Source organism: Triturus cristatus, chromosome 3_1 (genome assembly GCF_964204655.1).
Source record: "Triturus cristatus chromosome 3_1, aTriCri1.1, whole genome shotgun sequence".
Taxonomy (NCBI): domain Eukaryota; kingdom Metazoa; phylum Chordata; class Amphibia; order Caudata; family Salamandridae; genus Triturus; species Triturus cristatus.
Genome location: NC_140583.1, coordinates 512,722,748 through 512,738,805, shown reverse-complemented (window position 1 = coordinate 512,738,805; position 16,058 = coordinate 512,722,748). Strand labels below are relative to the sequence as shown.

The 16,058-nt window shown below is 45.8% G+C and overlaps 1 protein-coding gene across 1 annotated transcript in view; it reads right to left on the bottom strand.

Moving 5' to 3' along the window:
* Nucleotides 1-16,058, bottom strand: part of LOC146860509 (aminopeptidase N-like) — a 368,609-nt gene that overhangs the window by 307,242 nt on the left and 45,309 nt on the right. The window contains exons 7-9 of the mRNA XM_085644421.1: nt 15,080-15,223; nt 7,824-7,889; nt 6,233-6,298 (exon numbers count right to left, since the gene is read on the bottom strand). Coding sequence (XP_085500547.1) covers nt 6,233-6,298; nt 7,824-7,889; nt 15,080-15,223 — 276 coding nt within the window. The remainder of the gene's footprint in view (nt 1-6,232; nt 6,299-7,823; nt 7,890-15,079; nt 15,224-16,058) is intronic.

Below are 16,058 nucleotides of genomic sequence, written 5' to 3'. Positions count from 1 at the left end.
TGATCCAGTCCAGGCCTTTGTCGCAGATCCCTGCATTGTAGAGGCGTGTGCAAAGGGTGTGGTGGCAGACAGTGTCGAAGGCGGCTGAGAGGTCCAGGAGGATGAGGGCCGTGGTTTTGCCGTTGTCCAACAGGGCCCAGATGTCGTCTGTGGCAGTGATGAGGGCAGTTTCAGTGCTGTGGTTGCTGCGGAATCCGGATTGAGATGAGTCCAAGGTGTTGTTCTGTTTGAGGAATTGAGTCAGTTGTCTGTTGACGATCTTCTGGATGAATTTCGCCAGGAATGGGAGCAGGGAGATGGGCCGGAAGTTCTTGAGGTCCTTTGGATCTGCCTTGGGTTTCTTGAGCAGGGCGCTGATTTCTACGTGTTTCCAGCTTTCTGGGAAGGTGGTGATCTCGAATGAGCTGTTGAAGATCTTACGGAGTTGGGGTACGATGATGGAGCTCGCTTTGTTGAAGATGTGATGGGGCAGGTGTATGATGGTGAGCCGGATTGGATGGTGTTCATGGTCTTGATGGTATCTTCGTCGTTGACGTGGTTCCAGGAGGTCAGGCAGCCGGTTTGACTGGGGGGCGGTGGATCTGGGGTGTCGGCGGTTGTTGGAGGGGTCTGGGAGTTGAAGCTGTCGTGGATGTCTGCGATCTTGTGGTAGAAGAAGGTTGCTAGAGAGTCACAGAGGTCTTGTGACGGCGGGATGTCGTTGGAGCTGGAGCTGGGGTTGGCGAGTTTCTTCACGATGTTGAAGAGCTCTTTGCTGTTGTGTGCGTTGTTGTCGATGCGTTCCTTGAAGGAGGTCCTTTTGGCCATTCGAATGAGTTGGTGGTGTCTGCGGCTGGTGTTCTTGAGGGCTGCATGGTTGTCCGGTGTTTGTTCATGGTGCCATTTCTTCTCTAGTCTTCTGCAGGTCTGCTTGGATGTCTGGAGGTCGGCGGTGAACCAGATGGCTCTTCTGTTGTTGCGTCTGTTTGAGGGATTCTTGATCGGGGCGAGAGTGTTGGCACAGTCGTTGATCCATTGCCTGAGGTTGCGGTCGGCTGTGTTGGTGTGGTCGGTTGGTGGGTTTTGGGCGAGGGTGGTGATTAGCTGGTCTTCGGTGACCTTGATCCAGCTGTGGTGGGGGATTCTTTGCTGGTGGTTGTGTGTGGTGGTATTCATACAGGAGAAGTGGATGCACTGGTGGTCGGTCCAGTGGAGTTCGGGGGTGTGGCTGACAGAGACGTGGCTGCTGGCGGAGAAAATGGGGTCGAGCGTGTGTCCAGCAGAGTAGGTGGGTGTTGTACTGAGCTGTTTGAGGCCTAGGTTGGCAGGTTGTCCAGTAGTGTGGGGGAGTTTCTGTTGTTGGTGTTCTCAAGGTGGAAGTTCAGGTCTCCGAGGAGGATGTAATCTGTGGAGGCCAGGGCGTGCAAGCTGATGGCACGTGTGATGGAGTCGATGAACTGTGCCCGGGGTCTGGGGGGTCTGTACATGAGGGTTCCACTGAGGGTGGTGTTGGGATCGATGTGGATCTGGAAGTGCAGGTGTTCGGCGGTGCTGACGGTGTCTTCGGAGTTGGTTGAGATTCCGAGGGTATTTCTGTGGACGATGGCGATTCCTCCTCCCGGTCTGTTGTTGCGGTCCCTGCGGGTGATCTTGTATCGGCAACGTCGGGCGCTGATGAGGTGTTCATCCAGGTCTCCGTCAGAAACGCGACGTCCGGGTAGGATGAGTCGAGCAGGTCTCAGAGTTCGATGGGATGCCTGTGTACGGAGCGGGTGTTGAGCAGTATGCATCTGAGGTGGCTGTTGCCTGCCTTGGTGGGGGGGCAGGATGTGCTGGTGTACGCTGGCTGGTAAAGCTGCAGTTTCAGCAGGTGAATGGTCCGTGGATGTGCTTCGGGGTGGCCTGGAAGCAGATGGTAGATCGGCCGGCGTTGAGTGTGTGGAGGAGTTTGGCGGCATCTGGTGTCGTGGGGCTCACGGGGGTCAGGGGGTCTGGCGGTGGGCACGGTCCAGGCACAGACAGGTGCAGACGGGCTTGTCTTAGTGCAGCAGTCGCCATAAATAGGGGAGGGGGGTGGGAGCAGAGGTCAGGAGGCGGCAGCAGGGCTGAGTGGGGGGCGGGGCCTGCAGGGTCAGCAACAGTGGAAAAAAGGGGCAGTAGCAAGGGGAAAAAAATAACAGTAGCGAGGGGAAAAATAATTACATGAAAACAGAAGAAAAACACAGTATAGCAGAGGCAGCAGAAGGAATAAACAGAGCGTGGGAGATGACGGATGGCACACAGGCGACCTGAGGCGCTGGGACGGGCAGCAGGCTCAAACCCTGCTCGGTCGAAGGTCTCTGTGCTGTGCTGGCGCGGTGATCAGAAGGCGGAGCTTCTGGGGAAGATGCTGGCCTTGGCCCAGAGGTCAAGGTTTCATGCTCGCTCCCCCGCAGTGGTCGCCATAAGTGGGGGAGGGGGGCGGGAGCAGAGGTCATGAGGCGGCAGCAGGGCTGAGTGGGGGGCGGGGCCTGCAGGGTCAGCAACAGTGGAAAAAAGGGGCAGTAGCAAGGGGAAAAAAATAACAGTAGAGAGATGAAAAATAATTACATGAAAACAGAAGAAAAACACAGTACAGCAGGGGCAGCAGAAGGAATGAACAGAGCGCGGGAGCGGGAGATGACGGATGGCACACAGGCGACCTGAGGCGCTGGGACGGGCAGCATGCTCAAACCCTGCTCGGTCGAAGGTCTCTGTGCTGTGCTGGCGCAGTGATCACAAGGCGGAGCTGCTAGGGAGGGTGCTGGCCTTGGCCTAGAGGTCAAGGTTTCAGTCTCAGACACATCCTGCTGCCTTGACACACTGAATTCTACCTTTTCAAGAACTTTTCTTCAGAATTTTTGATAATTCTGAGACCGGGCCCAAACCACCTCTTGTATCCTACTCATGCTCCATCATGGTCGGCCTTATCTGTTACCTTTGACCCGGTCTCACGTGACAAGATACCCACGCCTGGTGCTTTCATCTTTTAGGCACTAAAAACTATGAAAAATCTGGTACTAATCGTGAATTTAATTTGTTCTGGTGTCATTGTATTTATTAAAAGTTTGTCTATTTTTCCAAATTGTTTTGGGACCTTTCTTGTGTTGAGTTTTTTACTTTATTGCTATTTGTGTGCTGCATAAATACTGTATTGTTCGCCTCTGAGTTATTCCTGACTGCTTTTGTTCCAACCTACCAGAGGGTTTGGCACAAGTTAATCTAGTTACTTATGTGGTTCATCCTGATAATGATAGCGGTTGTTGCCTCAGTAGGGTTTCCACCCCCTTCAATCAATAACTTATTTTCTGATATACTGATCAACAGTGACTCTTTAACGGGGGAAGAAAGGTGCCTCTTTGAATCCACTTCGGAGGTTGCATTCATCTCTACCTGCCAGAATTGGACTCTTACTCTGCCAATGGAAAACCTTTGACTAATGGCCTATCCTCTACGGGGACAATAGTGCACGATAGAGCATCTCCCCTTTTTCGGGAGGTGTTTCCATCATATATATTTCCTGTTCATTACCTCCAAGAACTTGGAGTAACGTTCTGGCATGTACTGGACATTTCATTTTTGGCTTTCAATAACAAGCTTCAACTTGCAATCACTAAATATGAAATGCGGTCTTCTACCATGTCAGTGGACATCCCATATCTGATCTGTGAACCAACCACCATATTCTAAATGAGGCCCATGGATCCAAAGAAAAATTATGTAAATGGCTCCATGCTGAAGTTAAAGCTTGTTATTTTTAACTAATTTAGTAGCATAAGGTATAGTAGTATAAGGTCTCAGTTTTCATACTCCAAAATTGATTATTGGTCTATTATCTTTCAAAAGGGTAAGTACTAAAGAAAAACAGTGTTTAACTTTGTAGATTGAGCATGTACTCCCAGCTAAAGTCTTCCAGTGACATTTAACTTGCACATTTTCATAACAAATATATAATACAGAAAAAGAAAGATAACTCTGTTTATCTTGGCAGCATTTCTACAATAAGTTCCGGTTGCGGAATTGCTGTGAAATGCACATTTCTTTGCTATTCGTGCAGAGCTTTGAAGAACTACAACTTTATTCACTTTACCAAATTTAGGTCCCTATTAGGATCGGACGCCAAATCCGTTTTGGGAACCAATTGCCATTTATACGTCAAAGAAAATTATTAGAAGTTGAGTCCAAATTGACCTAACTCTGGAGGCGGTCCCTGTAGTTTGAGGCAAGACAAACCTGTCCGAAATTTCGGGAGCAACTCGTTCCAAATGCAGATTTGTGTACTTGCTGATGGGTGGAGTCATGTGCTAATAGTGTGCAAGTCCCCATTTCTAGACATGCAAACTGTAATCGGGTACTTGTTGGGCACCCACTAGTTTTTGCAACGTGTGCCAACATGCACCCCTCTGCAGATTCTTTCACGAGCATGACTTGCTCCAAACTATGCATATCACATTTTAAGAATATTTTTTTCTATATCACAAATGACGTCCAGTAATATAGGGTTAGGCCTATTTTACAGTCCCAAAGTTCTGATTATACTTCTTGAAAAGCTTCTTGGGGGCTACTCCATAACCCGTGTCAGATTACTGAATCTTGGTAGGAGGCACATTGATGTAGGTACTGTGTGGGTTTACTGGCATGCAATGATCCATTACATCACACAGTGGATTCGTAATTTCGGAGGGTCCAAGGCTGGATACTGTAGCTGGGCAGAACTCACAGTGCTCGATAACATCACAGCAAGGTACATGTGCGCTGTTCTTCTTTGTTATGAAAAGCTTCCAGTGGGATGAAAGTGCAAACCTTGACTGCCTGAATGTCTTAGACACGTTGTTCACGACCATCAGAGGCTGAAACAATTGACTACATCCCTCAAGCTTTACACCACTGAGTAAGTCCCTCCTCCTCTCTACTTTCACCTCAAGCAGCATAGAAGGTACATTTTACCGAGCAGTTGTTGTCTCTTGAGCGCTAGCAAGAATAAGGAGTGCTTCAGTCTTCTTCCCCAAACAGTTCTTCCCAGTTCGATGAATGCTCTGAGGAGTTGGTGGTGAAGTGCCATTCTTATTCTATGCGCGACCACTGACTGGCAAAATCCCTACACCGGTACCTGTCAACTTTAACATGGAAAAGATAACTCCTTTTCCCTACTTTCTGCAAAGTTTCCCAGATTTTATCATGCAGAATGAGATTAGCCTTTCTCTCTCTGGAAGAGCCTTGTGTTCCCTTTCAGATGTTTATTGAAATTAGGTACCCTCTACATTTCCTCAACGCTGGTTTTCCTCCTGGTGGCAGCAGCCCTGAGAGAATATCTGTGGAAATAAATGGCTTCAGTACCATTTTTGATCTACACTTTAAGGAGCAGCCCTTAGAGTTGCTATATTTTTCTGTCTTCTTCCCAGATTCTCCTCAGGGCAGTTTCATTGTTCTCTAGAAGTCTAGTCATTGACATCTCTAGAAGTTTAGTCTTTGACACCTTCCTTGGGATATCTATTCTTGTCTCTGGAGTACGGCAACTGGGCAAACATTTCTAAACCTTTTGGCTGCTCAGCAGTGCAAGGTTCAGTTTAAAAAAGTTGGCTTTCCACTGTACCTATTATAAATGTGTGTTCACCATTGAAATGCAGTTCAATAAAAAGTAAAACATATGTGAACAATTATGTAGCGGTCATTTTCCCAAGCTGAATAATGACATTTATTTTTATTTTTGTTCACAATCAGGTCTCTTCATGGAAAATAATAATTTACTTGTAAGTGACTATCAGTTATTTAAATGTCATGTATAGACATACTTTTTCTTAATATTTTGTAAGTCGCATTTTTATTTAAGTACACAGCCCTGTGTGCTGAGCGGGTGATTTATATTAAGCACCCAGCCTTGTGGGTGAAGAGGAGACTTTGCACATATATAATAAAGTAACATTCCTACATGGCAAAGCCAACTAACTGCTATAGCAAATTAAGTTTAGTCTTTATCTCAATAAGAACACCCACCATTTGTGTGATGATTCCAGGAAAGTCCACACACGGATGACCTGCAAATCACATGTACTGCATCCAGAGATGCAGGCCAGGTGTTTGCAATGTTATTAGAAATACCTCGCTCATGCACAGATTTCGTCTGAGAATATATATTGCTAGTAATTCTTAAGGCTTGCTCGCCCCATCAATTGCTTATATAGACTTCTTATAAATCCTGTTATTAACTATTTAGGGTACAATTCACAGCACTTACCTTTTGCAAGCAGGACCACAGATCATCATAAATGGTGTTGTCATATTCATAGGCATGTAGGTATGACTGTGAAAATAATAATGGAATATTCATCAAAAAAAACAGGAGTTCATTTTATATGTTGCAATCTAAGTCATTTAAACTAATCTAATATTCCGGAGGCAAATATTTTATCAAAACTATTGCAAAAATTAACAATCTACTATAGTTTTTGAGCTATTGAATCTGCCTTAAAATCGGTGCTAGCTTTCCAATGACAACCATTTCTAAACTCCTTTGTATTTTTATTTCAAATGCTGGAGTATGAAATGCCTTACTGACTTTTTGTTATTGCTTATTTTCGTGCACTAAAAAGTCACCTTTTAATCACTTGCCTGGGTTCCGGAAATCGGCTGATTTCCCTTTTACCCTGCCACAGAAAAAACTCACTCACTGGTTCGTCATTTCCTTGCTTACTATTTAATTGTTTTGACTATTAATTTTGCATTGTCTTTATACATAAACCCAATTTTTCATTGTACTAATTGCGGCATTTTACTTTACTCTGTTTGAATGGGACCACTGTTCCTTATAAAAAAGCTTTCCAATGCTATCATCATTTCTCATTATAACTGATGAATGAGAAAAGATGTATTCGATTTTTAGTCAGTACACCATACCATACAAACAGAGAAAGCACCAAAGACGAAGCATATGGATACACCTCAGTGTCTATTAATGCAGGGGTGGATATTGACTCATATATGCCACATTTCCACTAACAACGTATCATGAAGTTGTAAATGAGACCTTTTAAGCTTAGTTCATTCATGAATGTCCTGACATATTCCCATCATTGTTTTATGTATCATCTCCTTGGTTTAATCGTCAGAAAGGTCAGTTTTACAATGAGAACAAGCCCTATGTTGTATGCACCTATATAAGCAGTTTGATCGGGTGTAGTGCGTGCACATGTTCCATTTTCACACATTAGTCAATAAATGCCTGTCGTGATCCACACTGATCAACACGTCACAGCAGGGTATAGGGGAAACGTGTGTGGTGGAGGGGGGTTGCGGGAGAGTTAATGTTTCTTTTCATTAAAGTTTGTTTTACTCTTTTCTGATATTCTCTAACACCGAAAGGATTATGCCATAATTTGTGGTTGGGTGTACACATACCTATAAGCTCTGATCTGTAAACGTAATAAGAAATGAGCAACAACTAATAGTTATGCAAGTCGATGATCTCAACTCTATAGTTGATGTTATGGCAACTGAAACTCCAGACACAGAGACTAAGCCGTTCACTATAATCCAGTGCTACATGAATGTTCAGTTGAGCTGTTGACATGTTCTTTCCTGCATTTGTAATTACTGTGACATCATGTAAACATGTAACAACAGACAAAATGCAAAAAAAATAATAAAAGAGATTTTATATAAGCAGTTTAATAATTACTTATAGTATAAACATCCAAAATGGAAGGATTATGTGCAAAGTTAAAAATGACTACAAAAAATCCAAATGTTTTTTTTGATCCAAATACGAGGTAACCTTTGGTCGGTAGAGTGGAAACCCTAACACGCTTTTTTTGCTAATCAATACTTACATTTAGTCCTTCAGCAAATAGATTCTCTGATAAAAATTCAGACAGCATTCGAAGGACAGATGCTCCCTAGAAAACAAATGAGTCATCATCATCAGCTTATTGATATAAAACCATACAAGTATACATTGTGCATCATAATCAATGGGTAAGTTATATAGAGTTTGTTTAATACAAACTCAGAAGAACATTGTCCATAATAGCAACATTATAGGATTGTTATATAGAAAATATTGATTTATTCTGGGTATTCATAAGTTAAAGCCTCTAAGTGTGCCAATTTTCTTCTTCTTCAAATGGCCATTGTAATATAAGTTATAACAGACAAACATATCTCACTTTTTCCTAAGGAACATAAATAACTAAAAGCATCCTGATAAAAAACATGTATACCTTTTTTAAAAAGGGGGGCTAAAAACCGACCCCTGACCCTGCCCGCAGGACAGGTCGCTCTACATGCCGCACAGCCCCACCTGTGTGCTCGTGCCTTCCCCCTCCCGATTGCCGCCACTGCCGCGAGTTCGGCTCTGCCCCCTGCTGCTGCCCGGTTCGTGTAATTGTCACTGTTGTCTTTATTGTGTAATTCTGTAATTTTGTACTTATTTTGCTTCTGTTTTCACTTATTTTGCTGCTCTGCCCCTGTGTGCCTTTAGCCACTCCCCCCCCCTCATTTTGTCTGTCCGTTCCCGCCGTTGCCCCTATGCGGCCCCACCCCCTTTTTCCTTCTGTGACCCGACGCCCAATCGCCGCCCAGCTCCCGCCTCCCAGCTGCTCCTCCCTCCCTCCCATCTCGCCTTAAATGGCGGCCGCTGCACCCGTCCGTGCCTGGAGCGTGCCCAGCGCCAGAACCCCTGGCCCAACAAACATCACGACGCCAGCACCCTCCACGCACTCAACACCAGACGAAACCACAGCTGCTTCCAGGCCGCCCCGAAACGCACCCACGGACCTTTCTCCTGCCGCACCTGCAGCTTCACCTGCGACAGAGCCGCCAAACCACCAAAGACAGGATTCAACCACCTCCGCTGCATACTCCTAAACACCCGCTCTGCACGCAAACACGCCGTCGAGCTCTGGGACCTGCTCGACTCCTCCGCCCCAGACGTCGCCTTTCTGACCGAAACCTGGTGGAACGACGCCTTGGCCCCCGACATCGCTATAGCCATCCCGGACGGCTACAAGATCGCCCGCAGAGACCGCACCAATGGGATTGGAGGAGGAATTGCCATCATCCACAAGTCCACCCTCAAGGTCTCCACACACTCAGACGACAATCTCAGCACCGCCGAACACCTGCACTTCCGGATCCACACCGACCCCAACACCCCTCTTAGAGGAACACTCGTCTACAGACCCCCCTGGACCCCTGCCACAGTTCAGCGACTCCATCGCCGACCTCATCAGTACCCACGCACTCGCCTCCATGGACTACATCCTCCTCGGGGACCTGAACTTCTGCCTCAAGAACAACAACTACGTCAACTACGCCGCCCTGATTGACAACCTTGCCAACCTCGGCTTCAGGCAGCTGGTCACCGCTCCCACCCACGCCGCCGGCCACACGCTTGACCCCATCTTCTCCAAAAGCTCCTACGTCTCATCTCGTTTGACCACACCACCGAACCCCACTGGACCGATCACCGCTGCATCCAGTTCACATGCAAGAAGCCCACCACACACCACCGCACCCAACAACTGCCCAGACGCTGCTGGAGCAAAGTCACCGAGGATCAGCTGACCACCACCCTCGCCCAGAACACCCCCACTGACCACACCAACCCAGACGCTGCCGCCCGCAACCTCAGACAGTGGAACGATGACTGCGCCAACACCCTCGCCCCGCTCAAGAAACCATCCAACAGCCACACCAGCAAGAAAGCCACCTGGTTCACCGAAAAACTCCAGACCTCTAAACGTACCTGCCGAAAACTGGGGAAGAAATGGCTCCACGAACAAACACAAGACAGCCATGCAGCCCACAAGGATTCCACCCACAGACATCACACCTCATCAGACTTGCCAAGAGATCCTCCTTCAAAGCCCGCCTGGACAACAACGCACAGGACAGCAAAGAGCTCTTCAGCATCGTGAAGGAACTCTCCAACCCCGGCACCAACGCCAATGACATCCTGCCCTCACAAGAACTCTGCGACTCGCTGGCCACCTTCTTCCACCGCAAGATCGCTGAGATACATGACAGCTTCAACACAACGACTAACCCGACAATGCCAGTCCCCTCCCCACCGACGATCCCCACCCGCATCAACCGCCTGACCTCCTGGACCGACGTTAACGACGACGAAACCCGCAAGATCATGAACTCCATCCACTCAGGATCACCGTCAGACCCCTGCCCTCACCACATATTCAACAAAGCCGACGCAGCCATCGCACCCCAACTTCGAAAAGTGATCAACATCTCCTTTGGGACAGCGACATTCCCGGAAGGCTGGAAGCATGCTGAGATCAACGTCCTTCTCAAGAAACCGAAGGCGGACCCCAAGGACCTCAAGTATTTCCGGCCCATCTCCCTGCTCCCGTTCCCGGCGAAGGTCATCGAGAAAATTGTCAACACGCAACTGACTCGCTACCTCGAGGACAACAACATCCTGGACCCATCCCAGCCTGGATTCCGAAGAAACCACAGCACTGTGACAGCCCTCATCGCCACCGCAGACAAAATAAGGGCCCAACTGGACAACGGCAAAACATCGGCCCTCATCCTCCTGGACCTGTCAGCCGCCTTCGACACGGTCTGTCACCGCACACTAAAGACACGACTCCAAGAAGCCGGCATCCAAGAGAAGGCCTTGGACTGCACCACGTCCTTCCTCTCCGGCAGAACCCAGAGCGTCCGCCTCCCCCCCTTCTGCTCCTCAGCCACCGACATCATCTGCGGCGTACCCCAGGGATCCTCCCTCAGCCCGATGCTGTTCAACGTTTACATGGCCCCCCTCACTCAAGTCGCCCACCAGCACGACCTCAACATCATCCCTACACCGACGACACCCAGCTCATCCTCTCCCTCACCAAGGACTCGCACACCACCAAAACCAACCTCCACGAGGGAATGACGGCCGTTGTCGAATGGATGAGGAACAGCCGACTGAAGCTGAATTCGGACAAGATGGAGATCCTCATCCTCGGGTCCACCCCCTCAGCCTGGGATGACTCCTGGTGGCTGACCACGCTAGGAACAGCCCCGATGCCCACCGACCACGCACGCAACCTTGGATTCATCCTCGGCTCCTCCCTCTCCATGTCGAAGCAGGTCAACGCCGTCTCCTCCTCCTGCTACAACACCCTCCGCATGCTTCGCAGGATCTACAAGTGGATCCCCACCGAAACAAGACAGACGGTGACACAGGCCCTCGTCAGCAGCAGACTGGACTACGGCAACGCACTCTACGCAGGAATCCCGGCCAAACATCTCCGACGACTGCAACGCATAAAAAAACTCCTCCGCCCAACTGATCCTCAACGTCCCTCGCCACAGCCACATCACCCCCTACCTGAGAGACCTACACTGGCTCCCCATCGACAAGAGGATCACCTTCAAGCTGCTCACCAACACACACAAACCACTCCACAACACCGGTCCAGCCTACCTCAATAGCAGACTCAGCTTCTACACCCCCACCCGCCAGCTCCGCTCTGCAAGCCTCACCCTTGCTGCCGTCCCCCGTATCCAACGTATGACCACCGGCGGAAAATCCTTCTCCTACCTCGCCACCAAGACCTGGAACACCCTCCCCACCCACCTACTGCAGACCCAAGACCTGCTCACCTTCAGGAGGCTCCTCAAGACCTGGCTCTTCGACCAGTAGCGGCACCAGACCCCCCCCCCCCAGCACCTTGAGACCCTCGCGGGTAAGTAGCGCGCTCTACAGGTTTAATGATTGATTGATTGATAAAAACTGTTTCCTCAGATCTTTATAAAAACTACAAAATAAAATACAGTGCATTGTGCTCTGTCGTGATTTACCATCACATGGACAATTTGGGAGGTTTTTAGACCATACCATGTTTTTTTGAAAGGCAAACTGTGCACGGATTATATCTAAATGCAATCTAGTGAGATAAAATCTTTGTTGGATGTTTTTGAAGACTGTAAAATAGTTTGGCTGACCCTCACACATATGGTGTTTCCGGTAACTAGCCACTGTACGTTTTTTGCTCTCTTTGTTCCATGAGTATAGCCCTAGCCTCTTTTTTAGAATAGGTAAGAATGTTTACTGTGTCTGTTACACCTATATCAGGGGCCAGTATTCTCAGGGAAGTATCTAGATGGGAGAGCCATTTATTTTTTTCCAAGCATCTAGAGTAAGGCAGTCTTGAATTACATCCTTTGTAAACTGTGTCCCTGTTTTGCTCCAAATGCTATACCACAGTATATTAGGCCTAATATATAAATCATCTTCTAAAAAAGAGACTGCCAATTCCTTGTGCAATATATAAGTTGAAATAGATTTTGGTATTGCCAGAAAGCGCGCCAGGAACACATTTTCTAATGTCTGTAATTTTGCACAGTTTGTAAAGCCCCACAAAGGGGCCCCATAGCCAGATGAGTCAATAACACAAATCAGTTTTAAGTATGTTAATAGGCCACATCTTCCCTGAATATTTTGACTTATATTTCTGACACCGGTTCTACAAGATAACTGTCAGTGGGAAGCATTGTCACTTTAGGCATTTATGCAGTGGAGGGCATCTTGGTGAGAAAGATTGTGGGGGGTGACCTTCAGATTTTTCAAGAATTACACTGTCATATCTAGTTAACATACAATAAAACAACAAGCAGGCCATGAGGGAGGCTTAAGGGGCAGTGGAGATGGAGAGGAAGGTCAGTTGTTAGGGGCAGAGCAACCAACAGTGTGTTTTTTCAACAGTGTGTGTATGTAAAAATCCATGTGAAACCTGACAGAGAACTCACCAGACCCGACTGAGAGCACCAGTAGCCAATGATTTGCTTCAAATTACTTTTATTAGGGTGGAGTAACGCCCCCAGAAACCCCCCTTGAAGCTACGCCCTGCACGTATATCTCAAACATGCCTACAAAGGGGCCAACAGTGTTAAAATTATGGCAGCAAAGTGTAAATATAAAAGACCTTTAGCTTGTACAAAATGGGGCAATAGTAAAAACCCAATGCACAGTGATAAGAATGAGGAACAAAACCATCATTGAAGAGAAGAGTCAAAATACTGTCATGCTGTAATGGTTATAATATCAGACATTACTATGAACATAGCAGGTGTGTTTCACAGTTGTGTTATATAACTTAACAGTGAATATAAAATAATGATGCAGCACTGTCAAGCATTTTCACCCCATATCATTTTATAGAGGTATTAATTTAACTATGAAATATGCTGATAACTACAAAATGTAGTACATTATACACATCATGCTAAAGTGGCTCTTTGTTTTGAGGAACATTAAGGGTAGTGTATTTATTATTTATCGACTGATTTTACATAGGACATACAGCAGCAAATAGCTGGTGTGAGTCCTGAAAATAGATAAGGGAATATCGTTATACCGTCATATCATAGCCATTATATCGAGGATAAAAATATTGTTGGATTAGTATGGATATATTTTCTATTCCTAACACCATACCTATGTATCTTGACAATATATACATCTTCTCACTATGAAGATGTGAAGTTAGAATAGTAAATCTACACTTTTGGCTTTGGCCATATCTTGCTATGTAAGATACATAGAGAGGCTGGAAAAAACAGATAGACAGACTGATAGAATTGCATAGATCGATAAATAGATAGATGTGCAAGAATCAATAAACCTATATCACACAAGACATAAAATGATTGGTTCAGGGTAGGTTTTTATTGTTGAAAAAAAAGAGAACTGAGAGAAGTGTATAGGACCTGTGAAGTCGGAGAGAACCCCTTAAAATCATTCACTTTTGTTTGACAGATAATGGGAATGATAAGAGTGTAATGGTGTAAGAAACTGGGTTACTGATTGAGGGGAGTGAAACCCTTCTCGGGGAGCAACCACAATTCACCTCAGGGTGAAGTCACAAGCACACTCTACCTGTGCTCATCCCTCAGGCAGCTAGGCACCGAGCAGTCAGGCTTAACTCAGAGGTAATGTGCAAACTATTTATGCAACACTACAAACAATAACAGACTTAACACACATCACAAAAGGATCCACAACAGATTTAGGGCCTAATTACAAGTTTTGGCGGTGTGGGAGCGGATGGGCTGCAATTGCCACGCTCCCGCACAGCCGAGGCTCACCGATGTCTACCAACCAGATTACGATTTAAAAGTCCATGGTGGTGCCTTTGTAAAAAAAAGTTGCAATGGGAACACCACACAACATGTCTGCACGGCTTGGACTGTAACATCCATGCCATGCAGGAACTGGTGTGCATGCACACAGGAGGGCAAATGTTATGCCCAGCTGTGTGCATCCACATGGCGTGAGGCACCTGGGGGCCCAGAAGGGCCCCTTTTGTTTCCTCTCTGCCATGTTTTACATTGCAGTGGAACTGCCATGAAGAACGTGGTGGAGAGGAAACTCGTAATATGCTTGGTGGAACCGTGGTGGTCCCACCAAGCAGAGTGTCCTCAGGACCGCCGTGCCACCGCTAGGCAATTGAGGTTTCCTGGCAGTGATCCCAGGGTGGTCCGACCGCCCAACTTGTAATGGGGCAGTTGGACCGCCAGTGTCACACGTCTGGTGGTCCTCAGTATGCCAGACTCATAATTAGGTCCTTAGAAACATAAAGTACTTTTTAATAAAAAAACGAAGCCAAAACAACAAAAATCCGATCAGTAGAACCGGAGATATGCAGATTTAAAGCTTAGGCAGGATAAAACGTAAGATTCAGAAATCACAATGATTTTATAGTTATTGCTAATATGAAAGGTGCCCATATATATGCATTGGTCAGTATCACGAAAGGCACTCATCAGTCTGTATAGTTTATAAATACTTTCTTAAATTATATATAAATATTTAAATGAAAAACGTACATTTGAACAACCTAAAGGAAAAGATGAATGTGCCTTATTCCAGTACCGTTTACTTGCACCAACCAGAAGCCTATCATTTTATGTCCTGAGATAAGGCCATTCCAGGAAAAAAATATAAGTTGCCTGATTGCCAAGGAACACAGTGAAGCCATGTAAGAAATGAAACAAATGCTTACTATTGAATATAGAAAAAATATTTTGATTCTAATAGAATAAGACATTGTGGTTGTGACAAAGAAATGATCACCTTGCTGTAGGAAATGGCATCAAAGAGTTCACTTATCTCTGCTGGAGTATTGACTTCTTCTTCCTTCGATGAGAGAGGATGAGAAGATGCCAATGCATCTACCCCCATCACTTTGTAGACATCGTTCAGTACTATTAGATCCTTCTGTAAAAAACAATGAGTAAAAATCCAAGTTGTAAACCAACAGTACCACCAGTGTTGAAGGCTAAATAACTTTAATAAATCATGGATCTTTCCCACAATTCCCAACATTATTATTTTAAATTTATTTTTTAATAAAATGACAAACAAATAGAATTTCAATCGATATGTTAAGCATTTACCATAAATACAGCAGTCTATGGTTCAATATTCTTTTGCCTGAGGATGGTGTAGCGACATAGGGCCCGATTCAGAGAACTAACTTAAGACAAAGTCCTAAACTTACTACCATTTTGGTATTCACAGAAGGCACTTACTCATTTTGGTATTCACAGAAGGCACTTACTCATTTCGGTATTCACAGAAGTTAGGAGTCCTAACTTTAGGACTTCTGAATGCCTTCTGTGAATACCGAAAGCCTTAAAATTAGGATTTTTCTCAGTTTAGTAGTAGTATAGTTAGGACTCCTAAATGCCTTCTGTGAATACCGAAAGTCTTAAAATTAGGATTTTTCCCAATTTAGTAGTAGTAAAGTTAGGACTCCTAACTTTAGGACTCCTAAATGACTTCTGTGAATACTGAAAGCCTTAAAATTAGGATTTTTCTGAGTTTAGTAGTAAAAAAGTTAGGACTCCTAACTTTAGGACTCCTAAATGACTTCTGTGAATACCGAAAGCCTTAAAATTAGGATGTTTCTCAGTTTAGTAGTAGTATAGTTAGGACTCCGAACTTTAGGACTCCTAAATGCCTTCTGTGAATACCAAACGTCTTAAAATTAGGATTTTTCTCAGTTTAGTAGTAGTAAAGTTAGGAGTCCTAACTTTAGGACTCCTAAACT